At 39.2% G+C, this 21,739-nt stretch overlaps 1 protein-coding gene across 2 annotated transcripts in view; it reads right to left on the bottom strand.

The window, feature by feature from the left end:
* Positions 1-1,814: 1,814 nt before the first annotated feature.
* LOC122550022 (plexin domain-containing protein 2) overlaps positions 1,815-21,739 on the bottom strand; it is a 431,455-nt gene continuing 411,530 nt past the window's right edge. For both annotated transcript variants that reach the window (XM_043690425.2, XM_087987374.1), the window contains one exon: positions 1,815-10,098. In XM_043690425.2, coding sequence (XP_043546360.1) covers positions 9,979-10,098 — 120 coding nt within the window. In that variant the 3' untranslated portion in view covers positions 1,815-9,978. The remainder of the gene's footprint in view (positions 10,099-21,739) is intronic.

Here is a 21,739-nt window from a genome sequence, read left to right as displayed (position 1 = left end):
GTACAGTTACATCACTGGCATCTAGCTCTGTGAAAATTGCACAGGTATATCCTGCAAACACAAAAAATGTTACTGGCCCATTAATTTACTCTTGATTATCAGCAAGGTGATGGAAGGTGTTACCAACAATTCTACCAAGCAGCACTTGCTTTGTAATAATCTACTCACTGGCACTCAGTTTGGGTTCACTCAGCTCCAACCTTGTTTCAAACATCCTGTGGCTGGTACACCATGCGGCGCCAGTAGTAGCAGAAATGAATGTTTGTGAATATGGTGCTAATCAAGCAGGAAGAAGAAAAGGCCATTGATGATGGAGAGGCATAGGACAATATCCTGTGGCTGAGATGAAGAACCTCCAATAACCACACCCATCTTCCTTTCTGACAGGTATGACTCCAACCAGTGGACTGCATTGCTCCTAATTCCAATCTGGCTGGAGCTCTTTGATGCCTCACTCAGTCAACTGCAATCTTGATGTCAAGGGCAATCATTCTCACCCTTGCATGTAGAATTTAGCTCTTTTGTCCATGTTTGGATGAAGGCTGTAACAAGATCAGGAGCTGAATGGCCCTGGTGGAACCCAATCTTGGCATCACTTAGCAGATTACTCCTTTGCAAGTGTGTTTGCATGGATGTCTAGATTACTAGTTCAGTGAAAATACCATCGCCCTGACAAATCCCTGCTATTTGCTCTACTATTTATGCTTCACATCTTTGGAAAAGTATTTTGTTTCTAAATTGGTCTAAATCCAGAACATTAATTTTGTCATGTACCATCCCAAAATACTTCTGTGGCTATTTTCACTATAGAGAGAATAACAGAATAAACAACTTATCTCTTTAGATCATTCTAGATATATTAAATGACTATGTCATGAATCTAAATTATTTCAGTGAGGAGGTTTTGGTGGGGGAGGGAAATAAAACTAAATATCTGATTGGTTGCCTTGGTTTGTCAGGTTGTTTGATGTGCTTGCCTCACAACTCATCACAACACTGACTGCATCTGTCTTGTATAAAATATGCATTTGAATAATGTGATCATGGGTCCTTGTGCTGCAGCGGTGGTGTCCCTACCTCTGAACTACAGGTCGTGGGTTCAAATCCCACTTGCTCCAGAGGTGTGTGATAATATCTCGAAGTGGATTGATTAGAGAAAAAAAAAGTAAGGTGATCAGAACCAGATTTGGTACTGCAAATAGGCATGTTGCAGCATGCCATTATCTTCAGGCTCGCTACACTGGTGCCATAATTTAGAGCCAAGAGTAAAGTTACTTCAAATCTCCATGAAACACTTAATTTCCCTATTTTATAATGAACTTCAAACTGGATGCATGTTAATTTGCCTCATTGTGCAAACTGACCCTCTAATCACACTGAGTTAATCAGGCTCACTTCAAGTTAAAATACTTAGCCTTTTGGAAAATGCAAGTGCATATTGAGTATGTAAAATATATATATTGCAGAATTCATTCGCACAAGGCTGCTTTCAGTGCTGATGTGGAAACCAGTGTTGATCCCTTGTGGTGTAGCTATTCTCAATTATCTCAATGGAGAATATTATGCAGCTTGTGGTCAATGGCATTGCCTAAGCCAATAAATCAATATCCATCCATATACTGACAACAGAACAGTTGTGACACAGATTTCTCCTCCACTGCCATTTAATAACCATAGTTTCTAGTCTTTTGACTCATTTCATTGCTTGTTAAAGTTTGCATAATTTATGAAAAGAACTGCTATGTGGTGAACATGGATTACTAATTAGTGACTATATATATAGTAACATTAAAAACGGAGCCGACACAGAAGGTCAAAATTATAGAAATGACAGTTTATTGTAGAAAACAATCTATGCATGTTATATCCTTTGAGTTATATGGAAATGAAGTAAAGCTCTAACAGATCTATTTTTGGGTTCAACTATCTCATTTATTCAAACCAAAGTGTGTCATACTGGTGTCTGTGCTGATTTTTTTTCAGAGAGTGAATTTATCTTGACTGTCCTAATTTAAGTATATCAAACGCTCATATCAAACATCACTCTGCCAAGAGCAACTGTAGAAGATCTCAAGTCTCTGAAGCTAGTAAAATTAGCTAGCATGCTAATTCTATTGGATACTATACACCCACTCCCAAACACCATTCCTGATTCCATCCTTTCCACACATTGCCAGTTGTGAGGTATTAGGATGTGACTTACAGAGACTAGAACATTTCCTCCTCAAATCTAGTTGAAAAATCCCATAACATACAGTATACACTTCTGTTGACCCACATTGATTGTAATTTTTTTTGGCAGTGAAAGTCTACAGGGAATTTCTTCATCTTTATCATGATCACATTTAAAAGGTGTAGCATATTCACTTTCTTGTTCTAAAATTAAATCCCAATTTATGAAAAAAAAATTGTTCTGGTCAGGTTCCAAAATTTCATCAAATTTGCATTAGTGATAATATACAAATTTTGTGAGCAGGTCACTGCACTTAGCAAGATAATCATATGCATTCAACATTAGGCCAACACAAAATATACTGTTTGTTTAACCTTTTGCTTTACAATTCATATGCATGATATTATACTGTGTCAAATGAGCAAGCATATACAAAAATAATCTTATAGAAAAAAAATCCTTAGTAAACTATCCAATACTGAAATGCTTCTGTGTCAAACATTGAAAATGATGCACTTGAACACATTTATGCCAATTTGAAGCACTTAATACATTCAAACTAAGAGGATTTTACTGTTGGACTTGAATATAACAAGGTCAGAAGTTCAGTAAGGTACAATACGGTATTACAGAATGATGTTTAAGTGACTAGCTTGCATCCATTTATTCGCACGGAAATCCATTAAACCTTTCAATTTAAGTTACTGCATGAACTTTCCCCATCAACCTATGCCCCTGTATGTTTAATATTGGGTAGTTTAATTCTAGCACTTTTTTTCACACTTAGTGCAAATCTTGGCACAATGGTATTGAGCTTGCAGGTTCAGGTCAATTAGAATTAGTCCATTCATAAAAACACTTCACTTCTACTATTGTGCAAACAGTTTAATTCACATGCAATTGTAAAATGATTATTAATAAACAATAAGCCAGATTGTAGGTCTAGTAAATACGGCTAATGGCAGCCAAAGGAAACTCCTATTAGAACAGGCAATACGATTCAAAAATGTGTTTTGATATGTTATGATACATTTTTCATTGAATTCTTTCCTCTTTTGTTAGTATTTCTTGATATTTATAATGATCTAGATGACAGAATGAACAGGTGAAGCAAAAAAGACTTGCTCAGCTGATTTTCCGTTGCAATGCAGTAAAATGATTGAAATTTGGACAGGTAAAGATATTTTCCTAGATAATTTCTAGCTTAAACCTAGTGATGTGCTATAATTGATAGATGTGTCGTTGTCTAAAAGCTGTGTACGAGAAATAACAATAGCTTTTGATATGGGGTGAATTTTACAGTACTCTGCCACTATATTGAAAGGACATTTATATAAAATCATAGGGGGTAGGTTGTCCACCAATGTCTCCCATATCACGGTTGGCAAGCAATATGTCAGCAGCCCATGGGGCCATGGACATATTAATGGACATATATTGCTATATTACATGTGGCAGAGGATCACAAAGGCAAGGTGTGTAGCCCAGCAGCTTTCACAGTGCGGGCTGTTGGAAAGCAGGAAGGGCATATCTCTCTTCGGCGGTTCCTATGCCATTCGAAGATCAATCCCTGGAGATTATAATCCCCTTTATTCCACTGTCCTTGCAACTAAAACCTGACCATCCCCCACCTGCTGGCACCTGCTGTGTAGACAAAAACGTTAAAATTCCTAATGTCTGCTATGCATGACTTCTTCATCCTTGTTGAGTGCCTGTCATCTTGGCAATGGTCACTACTCGATTCTTGTACTGCAGAGACTACAGATCTGCCAGTCACTCTGATTAGCTGGCAGCTCTCTAGGTGGTGCCGTCCTCCCAGAATGGGGTAGAAATCATGCTAATCCAATGAAGGTTGCCACACTGCAGCTTGGTAGCTAGGTTTATGTTGGCATTATCTCAACAGACTTTCTTGTTTGAGGGCATGGGTAATCTGTAAAATCCACCCCATACGTTACATATTGTTCTTGCAGGAGAAGGCGCCATGAGTGTTGGTGGAAATGTTAATTGGGAGTTGGCAGAAAGGGAAATACTGGCATTCTAATCTGTTTGAATGGCAAAACCAAGAATTCTAAGCCTGAACAGCCGACTCTTCAATAGTTCTGGGAGGAGGAGCACTAGGTTGCAATTCTGAAATGAAGATCATTGAGATGTGCCTGGATCACACACAAAATTTCTGGGCTCTCAGGCAATCAAAGGGTATAAGGAACAGATAATAAAGTGCACCTGAGGCAAAAGATCAGCTAATGTTTGGTGAAGCAGCCTTGACAGGATCACGCCCGCACTGATTTGTCATGTTCTTATTTGCTTACAGTTTCAAATGAAATATATTCAGTTTTGTCCTGATTAAATTTTGCACTGTAAGAAACTATAAAATCTGGAAATTCTAGTAGTATTTGTAAAAGAAAAATTGATTCATGTTATGGGTGGTCACTTTATGAAACTCTCCAGAGTAGTTTGGTTCTGAGCTTTTTAAAATTTTTTTTCACCTGCATTCAATTCAGAGCATCTACTCCCTGGAATTACAGGTTGTCTTTTGAAACAATACAATGCCGATGCACCTGAATTTCTTTTATATTCATCCGAGGGATCTTAGTGCTCCTGAGGAGGCCAGTATTTATTGCCGATTTCTAATTGGCCTTTTGAACAATTTTATGTCCATGTGGTGTAGGGACAGTTTCAGTGCTGTTTAGGAACGTATTCCAGGATTTCACAAAGCAACAGTGAAGGAATGGCAATTTAGTTCCAGTCAGGATGTGGAAAAGCATGGAGGGGGAATTGTAGGTGGTGGTCTATCATAGCTGCTGCCTTTGTTTTTCTAGGTGATCGAGATCACCACTTTGAAAGGACTGTCAAAGGAGTATTGGAAAGAGTTGCAGTGCACCTTACAGATTGTACACACTGCTGCCATTGTGCATCAGTACTAGCCAAACAGTGTGTTCAATGTGGATGGGGTGCCAATCAAGAGAGTTAACTTTTCCTGAATGGTTTTCATCTTGTGTGTTGTTGGATTTGCACATATCCATCCAAATGGGGAGTATTCCATCACATACCTAATGTGTGCCCTATAGATGTGGACAGGTATTGGGGAATCATGAGGTTAATTATTCACTGCAGAATTCCAAGCCTCTGAACTGCTCTTGTGAACACACTGTTTACAAGACTGGCCCAGTTCAGTTTCTGGTCAATGTTGAATCCCAGCACATTGATGGTGGGGAATTCAGTTTGAATATTGAGGAGAGATGGTTTGATTGTCTCTTGTTGAAGATGGTCATTGCCTGGCACTTGTGTGGAGTTAATATTACTTGCCACCTGCCAGGTCAAGCCTGAATACTGCCCAGGTCCTGCTGCATATGGGTATCAGTATTTGAGAAGTTGTGAACATTGTGCAATCATCAGTGAAAATTCCCACTTCTGAGCTTCTTATCGAGGGAAAGGCATTGAAAAAGTAGATGAAGATGACTGTCTTTGAGGAGCTCCTACATCGATGTACTGGGATGGAAATGATTGGTATTCAACAGCTATAACTATTGCAGTTTTCCCCTCGAGTTCCATTGATTTCAATATTGCTAGGGTTCCTTGATACCACACTGAGTCGTGTTACCACGTATTAACGGCTTACATTTAGAAGACAAGCTTAATAATCTTGATTTGAATTACTTTGAATTTAGAGGTTTGAGGAGGAAGTCTTTAAAATGATAAACGGATGCAATGTGGTATATGCAAAGAAATGATCTTGTAGGAAAGCAGAAAATAATCTTAAAGTTAAAATATCTATTTAGGAAAATCTAGTAATTTGTCTTAACCTGGAAAAACGTAATGAAAATCTTGAATTCAGTTCAAAGATTGTCAATGCTATCTTAAATGAAATTTTCAAACTGAACTTAATAGATTTTTAATTGGGCAAAGGTTCAAAGACAGAGAAATGGAAATGAAATTCAGATCACTGAATGGCAGAACAGGCTAAACTCTTGATGATCCAAGCATTGCTAAAAGACTCTATTTGAAATAGAGTGAAGGAAAAATTAGAAATTTAGTTTTACTAAAATTGTGTTTATTTTGGGAATGTCAGATCCAGTGGTAGGCCAGCGCTTGTCACCCATCCCTAATTGAGAAGGTGATGATGAGTTGCCTTCCTGAATTGCTGCAATTCACTACCGTCAACTACTGTCATGAATATTTGGTTCAAGGGATTGCTTCAGAAAACTGAGTCAGGTCAAAGCTAGATTTTGTTCGTTTAAGCCTAGACTTGATCCTTCTGTTAAATTGCTGTGTAACTCCTTATTCCAAAGTGTTGTAGAATGACATGAATCTTATTTTCAGATATTATCGAACTGAATTTTGTACGCTATTGGGCATCAATACCGTACCGTACCACAGTTGAGAAAGTGTAGATTAAAAAGATTGTTGGTAACTGGGAAGATGCTAGAGCACTTAGAAAACAGTGGTAGGATCAGACACATGTGCATACAGAAGGGAAATCATATTTGACAAATCTACAGGAATACTTCAAAGATGTATGGGCGGCACGGTGACACAGTCATTAGCACTGCTGCCTCACAGCGCCAGAGACCCAGGTTCAATTCCCACCACAGGCGACTGACTGTGTGGAGTTTGCACATTCTCCCCATGTCTGCGTGTGTTTCCTCCGGGTGCTCCGGTTTCCTCCCACAGTCCAAAAATGTGCAGGTTAGGTGAATTGGCCAGGCTAAATTGCCTGTACTGTTAGGTGAAAGGATAAATGTAGGAAAATGGGTCTGGGTGGATTGCGCTTCGGCGGGTCGGTGTGGACTTGTTGGGCCGAAGGGCCTGTTTCCACACTGTAAGTAATCTAAGTAATCTAAACCATCTAAATGTAACTGGCAGATTTGTTTATGGGGAACCATTGGATGTGGTTGATTTGGACTTTAGGAAGGCTTTTGACAAATTATCACATCAGAGAATAATAAGTAAAATTGAAGTGCCTGAGATTGGGGGTAGTGCAATGTGATGGGGAGAAAATTGGTTAGCGGACAGGAAACAAAGAGTATGAATAAGTGGATCTTTTCCTGAATGGCATATAGAACAAGGAGCCGAGCTACTCACAATATATGCTAATGATTTAGATAAGGGAATGAGATGTAATATTTCAAAAGTTGCAGATGATGCAAAGCTGGGGTGGGAGGGTGAGCTGTGAGGAGGATGCAGCGATGTTGCAGTGTGATTTGGACAGGCTGAGTGGGTGAGCAAATGCATAGCAGATGCAGTATAATATGGATAGATATGATGTTATCCACTTTGGCAGCAAAAATAGGAAGGCAAATGACTATTTGAATAGCAGAACATTGACATAGGGGAATGTTCAATGAGACCGGTGTGCCCTTGTGCAACAGCCACTGAAAATAAGTGCGCAGGTGTCGCAGAGAGTAAAAAAGGCAAACTGTATAATGAGAGGATTCGAGCACAGGAACAAGGATATCTTGCTGCAATTATGCAGGGCTTTGGTGAGGGCACCTGGAATATTCTGTGTGGTTTTGGTCTCCCTATCTGTGGAAGTATGTTCTTACTATACAGGGGTACAGCGAAGCCGTTGGCATAATATCTGTTAGACAGTATATTGCATTTGAAGCTGGATCACTGCCTGATTTGTGAAGTGATCAGTAAGATTTGGGAACAACTATTGTTACTGAATTGACAAGGTTACTGCATGTTTAAGAAAATTCAAATCAATTCTTGGCTGATGAGAATGAGAGAGTCTTTTGGGAACCTTCTCATTATGGAGCAACATATTTGCACACTGGTGTTTGCTGCTGGTGACATTACTTGAACATTTACAAGAAGTACCACATAGTTAAGGCTCATTCTTGATCAGCAAGAGAATCAAAGGTTAGGGGGAAAGGGCAGGAAAGTGGATGTGAGGAATGTGGGTTCAGCCATGATGTCATTGAATGGCAAGAAGCCTACTCCTGTTCCTGTTTCTTGTGGTCTTAGCAAACATTGAAATGAAATTAGAATCACATCAGGATCATTAAGTCCACTTCATTCAGTCAACAATGCAACTATACCCTTTTTCCACTGAAAGAGCCGGTTTTTGCTAGGCGACATTTAAAACAAAGTTACCGTTACCTTCAAATGAGTTTAAATATTTATCGGATACATTGGGATAATGTTTAGTGAAATATTTCAAATTGTTTTTCAAGATAGTTCCAGATCAAACCCAACTGAATGAGCTATCTTAACTCTAATTGATAACCTTATATAGAATACTCATTGAAATCAAAATCCACTCCCAGCGAGGTCGAACTCACAGTGAGTGAAATCTCTGACACCATCGACTGAACTGTAAGATTACTAATCTGCAGTGCTCATTGATTGCATTGTTGGCAAATGGAAAGAAGTCAATAATCTGTAATTAGACCTGAATCTGCCATTTTCAATACTTAATAATAATAGCAAGTGCCTTTACGTCTAAGACTGGAAGATTTATTTCACAGGATTTTATTGAAGAATAATACTTACCTGAATTCACAAACAGCCTGGTTTCACAGCACGAAGAAAGCTCAAAAGAAAACAATTAATTTCAGTGAAAACAGTTAAAAGTGCGTGTTCTTTGCTCTCCATTAAGTTACTTCCTATTGTTAAACAGTACTCAGTCTTAATTACTACTTTACAACCCATTTTATGTCTGTGATAATACATGTTACATGCCTCTTCTGGATGGTAAAAATACACTATAACATTTCATCACAATCTGGAGACACAAGAACCTGTCTTGTGTAAGCTATCAAGAAACAAAATATATTCATCTATTTAACCAATGTGTCCACTACACAACAGATCTAATCGAATCTGCAAATACTCCCAAAATTTGGTTTCTAGTAGGGGAATATTTAAGCCTTTGTAATCTCACTACCTTTCAAGCCAAAAGATAACAAATTGCACAATTTGCAACACAAATGGCATTAATCCCTCAGTAATTTGAAACCAATGGAATCGTGTGCACAATAATTTGGAGATTTTCTTATTAACTTAAAAGATTTACATCAGGACTGTCAGACGTCACTTAGAGAAACAAGTGAAATTTATCAAAAAAGTTAGATTTGAACATTTGCAAACTTTTGATTTTTAAAAGGACATATCAATTTGTCTTCAGTTGCCTCCAAGCCTTATGCAACTGAATCTTGACAATTGAAAATGACATTTCATCATATTATAGCTCATCTACAGTAAAGAAATCCATCCATAATGATTTATATACACTCAAAACATCAGATGGATTAGAAAATATTCTCATTAAGAAAATGTACACATTAACTACATTTCCCCCAACTGACGTCAGTGAGTTTTTAACGTATACACTTTTAAAGAATCAAAATAAATGTTGGAGAGAGTGAATCTATTCATTGCATTATCTGATTGATGATCAGCTAAAAGCATGCTGTAAGCAATTTTCCTGCATTTTTAACCATGGAAACATGGAAAATTGATGTATTTTCTTTTCCACTCTTACTTGTTGAGGTTGACTTAAACCAGTAAAGATGAATGAACCTGGTTTTTCACTTTTGTGGCTTGTATGCGTCACTAATGTTCATTCAATTCCACAACGATTATCCAAAAGGGATGGTCAATTCTTTTTGAAACATTGATGAACTCTGCAGGGCTACTAAGGAAGATTATGGAGTGCTGATCTCGTAGATGAAAATGTGTATCTTTCTTATTTTGAGCTGATCCAGAAGTGGGTATTTCATGGACAGTGCGTTTGAGCTTGCTTCTTTATTCACTTCAAAGCATAAATCCCACACCTGGTGCACTACTTCTATCGCTCAGTTTCAGCACTGTTCAGACACAATAAAGCCTTCCTTTTCCTGCCCAACTGGCTCCACTTCGGCATAGGCAGGATGACCAGAGCCACGCCTGAACTTCATTGCAGGCCATCTACTGGGGCGGCGCTGGAATTGAACAGAAATTAATTAATAAGGAAGAGTGGTGAAATGCAAACAATTTCAAATGGAAATTCTTAGCAACTTAGTCGAATAAGGGCAAGTGAGTTAAATGGCCAAACTGTAAACAAAGCTGAAGTAGAAACAAAAGAATCTGAATGGATCTTGTCGGTGACCTTGTTTAGAAGCAATCTGGAGTTACTTCACCAGTTGCTAATGTTTCAATGCAAACCTGATATTTAATGCCTAAGCCTAGAGGATATTTTAGTGCTGTGTCATTGAGGCCATCTTTTTAAGCTTGCTCTGGTGCTGAAAAACAGAATAGAAACAGAATTGGAAACTTACAGGCCCTTGGATAGAATACAAACAGACATGATGCTGAATGGCAATCCATTCATAAAGCACATCACATTCATTACTTTCTATTGACTAAACTTTGGTAGCTGCTTGCAAATCCAGGCTGAGTTAGAACACAGGTGTTAGATTGAGATCCATGGTCAAAATATTTTTACACTGCATGTCTCTTTGTTTTTTTTCCCCTTTATTCAAGTTCCGTCCTCTCATTCCATTGGCATACAGTTATATGGCCTCCATTCCTGGTGAAGGGTTTTAGCCCGAAATGTCGATTTTCCTGCTCTTCAGATGCTGCCTGACCTGCTTTGCTTTTCCAGCACCACTCTAATTTAGACTACAACTATATGGACACTAACCATGCTCCAATATCCAGAATAAAAATATATTTCTATAAGAATTAAAATACGAAGGGTGAGGAAAATATTGAACAAAAGCTGGTCCTACTAGTGCTGAAAATGTGTTGCTGGAATAGCGCAGCAGGTCAGACAGCATCCAGGGAACAGGGGAATCGACGTTTCGGGCATAAGCCCTTCTTCAGGAACTCTTCCTGAAGATTGGCTTATGCCCGAAACGTCGATTCTCCTGTTCCCTGGATGCTGTCTGACCTGCTGCGCTGTTCCAGCAACACATTTTCAGCTCTGATCTCCAGCATCTGCAGACCTCACTTTCTCCTACTAGTGCTGCCCTGTTCATGTCTACATTTCATATCCAGGAAATGATGAGAATGACTAGGAAGAATTTGCTGGATTTTTTTTCCCCGGGGGCTCATATTATTATCAATAAAGCGGAGATCAAAGGTATTGTTAACTGTGGAATTAAGCAATAAGAAGAGACGCTGGCAAAGGGCTATTGCATGAAAGCTAATGTGCAGGAGGGTCAGGTGAAACTAGCTCTCTTAGAATTACAGAATTGAAATAAATGGTGGCCCAGCCAGTGACATCACATCCCATGAATGAGTTTAAAAAAAAATCAACAACTGAATCAAGGGTTATGGGGAAAATGCAGGAAAGAGGAGCTGAAGAGTATCAGATCAGTCATTTCTTATTAAATGGTGAAGCAGATGCAATGGGCTGAATAGCTACTTCTGCTCTTCAGTGGAAATGATCGGTAAACAATGGAAAAGGCACATTTTAATTTCTCTCATTGTTGACTTTTTGTACGTTAATAATAATACCCTGATCACAGACGCACATCTTGAAAGATAATTATGAGATTGCCGATATGCACTGTAGCAAAAGAACAACATAATTTCTCACATACAAAAGGCAAAAAAAAATTATACTGCAAGAATAGTTGGACAAGCACTAATTAAAACAAGTAAAATAAAACAAAGAGCTTCAGATGCTGAAACAAAAACAGAAATTGCTGGTGAAACTCAGCAGGTCTAGTACCCTGCATGGGAGGAAAGCAGAGTTAACGTTTTAAGTCCAGTTTCTCTTCATCAGAACTTGGAAAAAACTGACATTTCTGCTGAAGACGAGGTAGAATTTGGGAGAGGGGAAGGTGAGTGGATAGGTGGAGACAGACCCAGACAGTGAGAGATATATTAAAGGCACAGGTAAATTAGAGAATATGTATGGCAGGCCAAGTCAGAAGAGAAGCTGAATAAGTGATCATGAGAACTGAAGAAGGCAGAGAATGGGTAGCCTATGCTGAAAGCAAATCATGTAATGTGATAACAGGCTTGAGAATGGGTGAGAATGGCTTTTGTGTGATAAAACAGGACTGGGTGTGAGGTTGGATATGGTTTAAAACAATCTTATTTGAAATAATGGAAATAAAGGTTCAACCCTTTTATCATCAAAAATAACTTCCCAGGTACTCCTATCACAATTACAGTTTCCAATTTAAAGTTCTTTGTTTAGTGGGCCCAGAGGATTTCTTCCTGACAAACCTCTGCATTCATGCATTTCTACTTTTTTTAAGTAATGTCTCTCAATAAGACTCTGAAACAAACTGGTTACACAGCTCACTTACTCCTTTACATATGTGACTGTGATACTAATGATCAAGGCCTTTTCCACATTGAGTAATTACTTCTGTTAAAAAGAGATTTGCACCCTCACTCACTCTCTGGATGGTTTGCTCTTTCTTAAAGAAAACTCCGTATTTGTCTCCATGTGTCATACGACACCTAGTTGTTTGGCAACACCACAAATCTTTTCCTTCTTCTTCACTTGTTTTCTAAGCCATTAAATGACTTACTTTGGAGATTGTTAAAAGCCTCATTTATATGCCTGGAAACAAACTCCAGACAACCCAACACAACTCTCAGAACTCAAAATCTAAATTAAATTAAATATATGCTTTTTCCCCTTCTTAACCAACATAGTATAGAAACACAAATCAAACTTAAATCTATTAATGGTTCTGTTCACTTTAGACCCCATGTATCATGAAGCTTCATCCCACTAAGGATATGAAAGTAGAGTTAGTATCAAGTTAAGAGTCCCAGATCTTCTTTGGTATCCACAGACCAGAACTAAAACCCCACTCTTCTTTGCTTCCCAGTAATTATGTCATAGATTCTTGGTGAATCAGATCTAACTGTCAGGCTGAATACCTTCCATCCACTGTGACATGATTACTTCAAATAGATCAGTTGAAATGATTGGTAAATAATGGAAAAAGCATGTTTAATTTCTCTCATGGTTGACTTTTTCTGGCTAATAATAATACACAGACACACATCTTGAAAGATAAGAATTGTTGTATCCACAATTTTGGCTAGGCTTCCAAAGTCTGTCATGAAAGGATTTACTTGACTATATTAGGAGGATACAAAGTATACAATCGGCAGGGAGGTGGTAAATGTTACTAGACTAGCAATCCAAGAACTCCAGTCTCATGCTCGGGGGACAAGCATTCAAATCTGACCACAGCAGATAGCAAAGCAAGAATTCAATAAAAAATCTTCAACTAAAAACTAGCCTAATATAGACCTTGTTTCAACTGTCATATAAACCCATTTGGTTCACTTATGCTCTTTAGAGAAGGAAATCTGTAATCCTTACCTGGTCTGACCTATGTTCAACAATGAAGGTGACTCTTAACTGCTTTTTGAAATGCTCTTGAGAGCCATTTAGTTCAAGGGACAATTAGGGAAGGGCAACATAAGCTGATCCTGCCAGCAATATCCATATCACAAAGAAAGTCAGTGTCAGCTGTATACAACTTGTGCTGCTTATGAAATCAGAGAAATGCATGGTTCAGAAGGAGGCCATTTGTCTCCTTATGTCTGTGCCGACCAAAAAAAGAGCTATCCAGCCAATCTCCATGTTTCAGCTCTTGGCCTGTAACCTTGTAGGTTAGGGCATTTCATACAATGGTAGAATTACTTAGGAAGACATGAGGCAGGACAGTGGGCAAAGCTGAAAATGAAATAAATAGTAAATAAATATTAGTACTAAGAGTATAGTTTCCTTGTGAAAGAATTCATTGGGATAAATATTAGTTTTCTTTTGTACTAAAGTATTATCCATTTTAAAATAATTTCTCTTCTTAATAAAAATAAAAATTGATTTGATTGGTTTAAAAAGGTGGGCAGAATATCTTTTAAGGCTATGGCACATGTTTACATTTAAATTTATTGTAATGTCCCAGATGGAGACTCAGTTCCCTTTTTTGCCTTTCAAACACAAGCTGTGTAATCATAATGGCCTGGACTTAGTGGAAATTACAATAGAGATGCTATCAGTCATTACTCCCCAGAAACTGACAAGCCAGTTAGTCAGAAGTGGATAATTCCAGAAGAACCTGAAATAATTCTCTGTTTCTTCATAGAGTTGGACCTCCCCCAGTTTGCAATGAATTTGAAATCACTGAATTCAGCAAATAAAAAGGCCCAAAAGGCCTGTACTGTGCTATTCTATATAAGAGAGCACAGCAAACCCTGCGTATATTGTGGAGAATAAGGAGAACAGCAGACATTTGGGAAAATTGCTGTTAGTTTCACTGTTAAAAAGTCTTGGGAAAATTGCAGTGTGTTAGATAATATGGAACTTGAGTTTTAATGGCACATTAATTTCATAACTACTTATGAACATCCATACTGGACCTGAAAAACTACTATTAAATTTTTTTAAAAAGTATCAGTTTATGAAAGTTTTGCTATTTTAATACCATGTGTATCTCCCACTTATGTGTTATGGCATCTATTAAAATTCAATTAAAAGTGAAGGATGATTAGTACATTCTACTTCCTGATTTACCATCTGCCAGAATACATCAATGTCATTGACATTACCCTTCTTGATAATATCATTGTTGCCAGACACATAGTGATCCCTTTAACTTATCAACAAAATTAAATCAGCATCAGGAAAAGGCAAGTTCACACCACAGCCATCGCTGGATTTTTAAAGGCAGCTTTCTTCAAGGTTAGTGATGAATACCCTCACTTCTCTGCTATGTATAAAATCCAGGCCAATTTTTACAAGACCTGAGTGCATCTTAAAGCAGTATAATTGGAGTCAATTTGTAGCCAAAGGAAATGATTTCTCAGGAAATCAAAGCTAGTGTGGAGTACATGGCAAAGTGAAAGTGAGGCTGAAGCTTAGCCATCATCACATTGAAAGATTGAGCAGAATTGATAAGACATATGGTCTACTGCTGCACCTATTTCCTGTACTCCTCTGTTATAAAAAAGCAAGAGAATTGAAGGGTGGAGTTTGAAAACAGAAAATGCTGGAAATCACAGGCAGCTTCCATATAGAGTAAGAGCAAGTCAACATTTTGAGTCTGGATGACTTTTCATCAGAGTTGACGTAAAGTGTTGAGGGGGCAGCATTTATGCTATAGTGTGGGGGGAGGAGTGGAGTGCTGGGGTAAAAAATGCAGATTAAATAATTGGAATGTGGGAATGGCAGAACAATAGTGCATCTAACTGTCAAACTGGAAAGAAGAGATTGTCCCACTGGGGTGGGGGAGGGGAGAGAGGACATGGTGACAGAGAATGTAACAAGTAATGCTAAAGGAAAGGGAAGAAATAGGATAGTTTTCACAATTTGAAGGTGTTGAACACATTATTAAGTCCAGAAGATTGTAAACTGTTTAGTCTGAAGATGAGAGGTTGTTTCTCCAGTTTGCGCTGTGATTTACTGGAGCATTTAGACTGGAAGCAGAGGCTAACCGGGAAGACAGTAGAGCAAAAATGGCAGGAGTTTGTAGGTATAATTGAGGACACTGTACAGAGGTTCATTCCCAAGAAAAGAAAGATTAACCGGGGAGGGATTAGACAACCTTGGCTGACAAAGGAAGTCAGGAAATGTATTAAAGAAAAAGAGAGATCCTATAAAGTGGCTAAGAACAGTGGGAAATCAGAAGATTGGGAAGGATACAAAAGCAAACAGAGGATAACAAAGAGTGTAATAAGAAAGGAGAGGATCAAATATGAAGGTAGGCTAGCCAGTAATATTAGAAATAATAGTAAAAGTTTCTTTCAGTACATAAGAAACAAACGACAGGCAAAAGTAGACATTGGGCCACTTCAAACTGATGCAGGAAGCCTAGTGATGGGAGATAAGGAAATAGCAGGAGAACTTAACAAGTACTTTGCGTCAGTCTTCACAGTGGAAGACATGCGTAATATCCCAAAAATTAAAGGGTGTCACGGGGCTGAGTTGAGTATGGTTGCCATTACGAAAGAGATAGTGCTAGAAAAGTTAAAAAGTCTTAAAATTGATAAATCTCCTGGCCCCGATGGGATACACCCTAGAGTTCTGAGAGAGGTGGCTGAGGAAATAGCAGAGGCATTGGTTGAGATCTTTCAAGAGTCACTGGAGTCAGGAAAGGTCCCGGATGATTGGAAGATGGCTGTTGTAAACCCCTTGTTCAAGAAAGGATCAAGGCAAAAGATGGAAAATTATAGGCCAATCAGCTTAACCTCGGTTGTTGGTAAAATTCTAGAATCCATCATTAAGGATGAGGTTTCTAAATTCTTGGAAGAGCAGAGTCTGATTAGAACAAGTCAACATGGAATTAGTAAAGGGAGGTCATGCCTGACAAACCTGTTGGAATTTTTTGAAGAGGTAACAAGTAGGTTAGACCAGGGAAACCCAGTGGATGTGGTCTATCTAGACTTTCAAAAGGCCTTTAATAAGGTGCCACACGGGAGGCTGCTGAGCAAGGTGAGGGCCCATGGTGTTCGAGGTGAGCTGCTGGGATGGATTGAGGATTAGCTGTCTAACAGAAGGCAGAGAGTTGGGATAAAAGGTTCTTTTTCAGAATGGCAGCCGGTGACGAGCGGTGTCCCGCAGGCATCGGTGCTGGGGCCACAGCTGTTCGCATTATATATTAACGATTTGGATGAGGGAACCGGGGGCATTCTAGCGAAGTTTGCCGATGATACGAAGTTAGGTGGACAGGCAGGTAGTACTGAGGAAGTGGGGAGGCTACAGAAGGATCTTGACAGGTTGGGAGAGTGGTCCAGGTAATGGCTGATGGAATTTAACGTGAGCAAGTGCGAGGTCTTGCACTTTGGCATAAAGAATAAAAGCATAGACTACTTTCTAAATGGTGAGAAAATTAATAAAGCCAAAGCACAAAGGGATCTGGGAGTGCTAGTCGAGGATTCTCTAAAGGTAAACATGCAAGTTGAGTCCGTGATTAAGAAAGCGAATGCAATGTTGTCTCTTATCTCAAGAGGGTTGGAATATAAAAGCAGAGATGTACTACTAAGACTTTATAAAGCTCTGGTTAGGCCCCATTTGGAGTACTGTGTCCAGTTTTGGTCCCCACACCTCAGGAAGGACATACTGGCACTGGAACGTGTCCAGCGGAGATTCACACGGATGATCCCTGGAATGACAGGTCTAACATATGAGGAACGGCTGAGGATACTGGGATTGTATTCGTTGGAGTTTAGAAGATTAAGGGGAGACTTAATAGAGACGTACAAAATAATACATGGCTTGGAAAAGGTGGATGCTAGGAAATTGTTTCAGTTAAATGTGGAGACTAGGACCCGTGGACACAGCCTTAGAATTAGAGGGGGTCATTTCAGAACAGAAATGCGGAGACATTTCTTCAGCCAGAGAGTGGTGGGCCTATGGAATTCATTGCCACGGAGTGCAGTGGAAGCCGGGACGCTAAATGTCTTCAAGGCCGAGATTGATAGATTCTTGTTGTCTCGAGGAATTAAGGGTTACGGGGAGAACGCTGGTAAGTGGAGCTGAAATGCGCATCAGCCATGATTGAATGGCGGAGTGGACTCGATGGGCCGAATGGCCTTACTTCCACTCCTATGTCTTATGGTCTTATGGTCTTATTGTAGAATGCTGAGGACAGACATGTGAGCATGGGAGCAGGGTGCTGTTTTAAAATGGCCGGCTACAAGAAGGTCAGGGTCATGCTTGCACCTGGCCTGGAGGTATCCTGCAAAATGGTCACCCAGTCTGCGTTTGGTTTCTCCAATATAGAGTAGGCCACATTGGGTGCAGCAAATACAATACGTAAGAATGGAGGAGGTGCAGATGAAATGCTACTTCACCTGGAAAGACTGTTTACGCCCTTGGATGGTGAGCAGGGAGGGGGTGAAGGGGCCGTGGGAAACGGGGGGAGGGGAGGTTGGTGCTGGTGGCCATCGAAGATTGATTGTGATGCCTCTAATTCTGTAATCTTGATGAGCACTTTGGGCAAAAATATAACCTTTGAATTTTATTAAACCTGCAAATTGTATTACTCCTTGGTATACAGGCACAGAACTGCAGACTTTATCTGCATTGTTGCCAAATTTATACTCCTAAAACACCAATCAATCCTTCATATAGGCCTCACTATCTTCTGTAATACGAACAAAAGAATTAGGAGAGGAGTTCAGTCCCTCAAGCCCGTCCTGCTATTTAATAGCTATTGTGACTGATCACATCATGGCCTCAACCCTACTTTAATGCGTACTCCCAATTTAATCTGTTACTAATTAAAAACCATTCTTTCTCCTCCCTAAATTTATTCAGTGGCCCAGTGTCCACCATATTCTGGATAGTGAATTCCACTAATTCCACCGTTGAGAGAAATAATTCCTCCCCAACTCAGTTTTAAGTTTGCCAACCCTTAGTTCAAAACAATGATCTTTCATTTAGAATGCCACACAAGGGGGAACATTTGCTCCATGTCACAAATAGACTCTTACTACAGTAACACACAAAAACATTATAGCTCAGGGAAGGTGTGGGTGGACACAAAGCTGGTCTGTCTTTGTCAGCATGAAACCCAGTAATGATTAAGATTGGTCAGAGGATTGGCAGTCTCCTTTTAATGATGTGGAAATGCCGGTGTCGGACTCTGGTGGACAATGTTAAAAATCGCACAACACCAGGTTATAGTCCAACAGGTTTATTTGGAAGTACTAGCTTTCGGAGCACTGCTCCTTCATCAGCGACCTGACGCTCCAAAAGCTAGTGCTTCCAAATAAACCTGTTGGACTATAACCTGGTGTTGCGTGATTTTTAACACAGTCTCCTTTTAAAGAAGGAGGGAAGAGGCAGCAGGTTGACATGAGCAGTGTTAGGTGGCAGTAGGCCACCATCAGGGAATGAAATAATGGGTCAAGTAAATTGTGAGGAAGGGATTTTGGGAGGGACTCATGATTTGATTCAAAACAGCCTGACCAAGGGTTTCCTCAATGCTCCTTATGGGATCCTCTCCCTTTCTTGCCCCACAAAGAAAGCAACAACAGACATTTCAGATTGGGATTCTTCTGACCTAAGCATCTCCCTGTGTTAAGTGATAGTGAGAAAGCCACAACTGGATATTAAAATTGTAGTTGGGCCGATTGAATCAATGACAGAGCCTGACATGCAACTAAAACGAAGGATCCACCAATTTCTCTTTTTCTTGCCTGTTTAAGAGGAGCAGATTATAATCATGGCTTGTGGGAAGAGGTCAAGAAAGTCCTATATGATTGTAACCCATTTTTTCATCACTCAAGTGGTGTTAAATCCCTTCTATAGACAACAGTACTTTTTTTCAACCTGGAGCAAGGAGAAGAACACCAGTATGTTGAGTGATAAAACTGGATAACTAAATTGTCCTGCATGTTTTCTAATCTCTGTGTAAAAGTTCACTAAAATAGTTATTTAAAACTTGCTCTAAATCCTAACAGTTCTTATGGGTGTCTTATATAAATCAAAGTGGTCAGTAGAAAACACACTTCATTTTTTGAATCTTAAGGTAGTGTTTCAAGTCTATTTCCCTTTATCTTTGAACATTGTCCCCATAAATAGAAATGATTATGATTTTTAAATGTTTTTCATTGTTCATTTTTTTGCCATTTGGCATCCATCTTTCAGAGGGAAGTGTTTGTAGCAAGTTGACTTGTTCCATTGTATATGTAAGACCCTGTTATTAAATGATGCTGAAGAAAGTCAGCAGGCCTCTGCAAGCCAATCTTCCAACCATTTAACATGAAATAGTTTTGTCTCTTTGGTTTTTCCATCTATTTTCTTTGAATGATGTGGAAATGTAAAGTGCAGATGTTTGTCTATCTGAAGCCACTCCTGAATTGCTGACACTTACATTTTCATACCAGTTTAAACCCAGCTGACTGAACAGTTAAGTGTTTCTAATTTGAAAATAATTTACAGAAGCCTTACCTGTTCACATTTACAATGGCAACTGCACACTGGGACACTGGCAACAATGCTTTCAGCTTGTTGATTGCATCTATTATGACACATACAATCTAAAATGACAGAATTGTTCCTAGTGAGGCAGGCAGTGTTTGTTTACACTGCTTAGCTCTATTTCATATTTCAAGGTCCATTTGAGAGAGCCTAATACATATGAAACAACATGGTACCATTCTTCTTAAGGAAACCCTTCTGCCCAGAGATTTCCAGTTCATGGTTATCAGTGGGTGTGGACCTCTGTGCTGTTAGTGGATGCTTTTCAATGATACCGCATTGCAGGAATAGGTGTTATCAGCATTTTGTCGTATTCTCTGAAGAGAGTAAGGGTTGGATGGGAAATACAAGCAATCAGTCTCTATTATTTTCCCCAGCTCTTTTGTTATGGAGCAGACCAAACCCCCTCAAAATTTATCAAGGAGGTAGCCTAGACCCTAACCTTTATCTTCTTTAAAGGGAAATGTAAAGTGTTAATTTCCCAGATGTGATTTGATTTGTCGCACCATTAGGCTATAAGCAAAACACACTTATTCTTACATCATAATTAAAGCACAAACAGAAAAACTTTACTTCTATTAAAATACTTAACACAATAATTTATTATTTAACTGCTACTCAGCAACTATTCCTGTATAGCAGCATCTCATAAACACACTGTTGGCAAAGACAAATTCAACAAAACAGATTCCCTCATTCCAATCTTCTCCCGCCTTGGAGAAAGGAACACTGACAAAATGAATCCAGCAGCAGAAACAGAACTCAAGCTTTTTGCAGCAGCTGAGAAAGAGTTGTATCTCGTAGTTTCAACTCCAAATACCCAACCTCAACAACTGAAAGCAAAACTGAAACCCTGGGCCTGTGGGAACCTGACTCCTCCCACTCATGCTGCTTTTGTTTATTTAAAAAGAAGCCCAAAGCTATTTACCCTGCTTTCCACAGAGCAGACACCTCAGCACCAGCTTGACATTATCCCTCTTCAATAGGATCAGGTCAGATCAAATCCCTCTTAAAGGCACATACTAGGACCATTAGCATTAACTCATGACCTGACGGTAATTGATTTCCATTTCCATCTAGGAGTTCCTAATCGCTGTGACTACATTTGCAAGATTAGGCCATGATTCCCCCTGGTACTGTTCACTGCCATGAGTTACTGGCCCTAAATGGCCGATCCTGGCTCTGTATTCCTTCTGCCTGGGGTTGAGAAATAGCTACCCTTTAAATTCTAAAATGAAGTCTTTAAAGATGTTGCTCGTTATACATTATTTGAGTCAGGAAAATCTGGCCACTTTATCCATTAAATTGGAACATTATCTAGTAACAAAAAAAATTTATTTAAAAATGCATATGCAGTGTGGTTTTCTTTCTTCATTTCGGTAAGGAAGAAAATTGGTCAAATACATCACTGCTGCAGTTCACTCACTTCAAGATAGTTTTTATCATTTGCACTGTTGCATTACTGCAATTAACTAATTAGAAATCAAGGAAGCCAAGATAGACTACAACCTCTAGCCAGGAGACAGTGAGATCTGCAGATGCTGGAGATCAGAGTTGAGAATGTGTTGCTGGAAAAGCACAGCAGGTCAGGAAGCATCTGAGGAGCAGGAAAATCAATGTTTTGGGCTTGAGCCCTTCCTCAGGAATGAGGCTCCTCCTTATTCCTGATGAAG

This window comes from Chiloscyllium plagiosum, unplaced genomic scaffold, assembly GCF_037043375.1.
Source record: "Chiloscyllium plagiosum isolate Xiang-an unplaced genomic scaffold, Cpla_swu_hap1 HiC_scaffold_5, whole genome shotgun sequence".
NCBI classification, from domain to species: domain Eukaryota; kingdom Metazoa; phylum Chordata; class Chondrichthyes; order Orectolobiformes; family Hemiscylliidae; genus Chiloscyllium; species Chiloscyllium plagiosum.
This window is presented reverse-complemented; position numbering and strand designations above follow the sequence as displayed.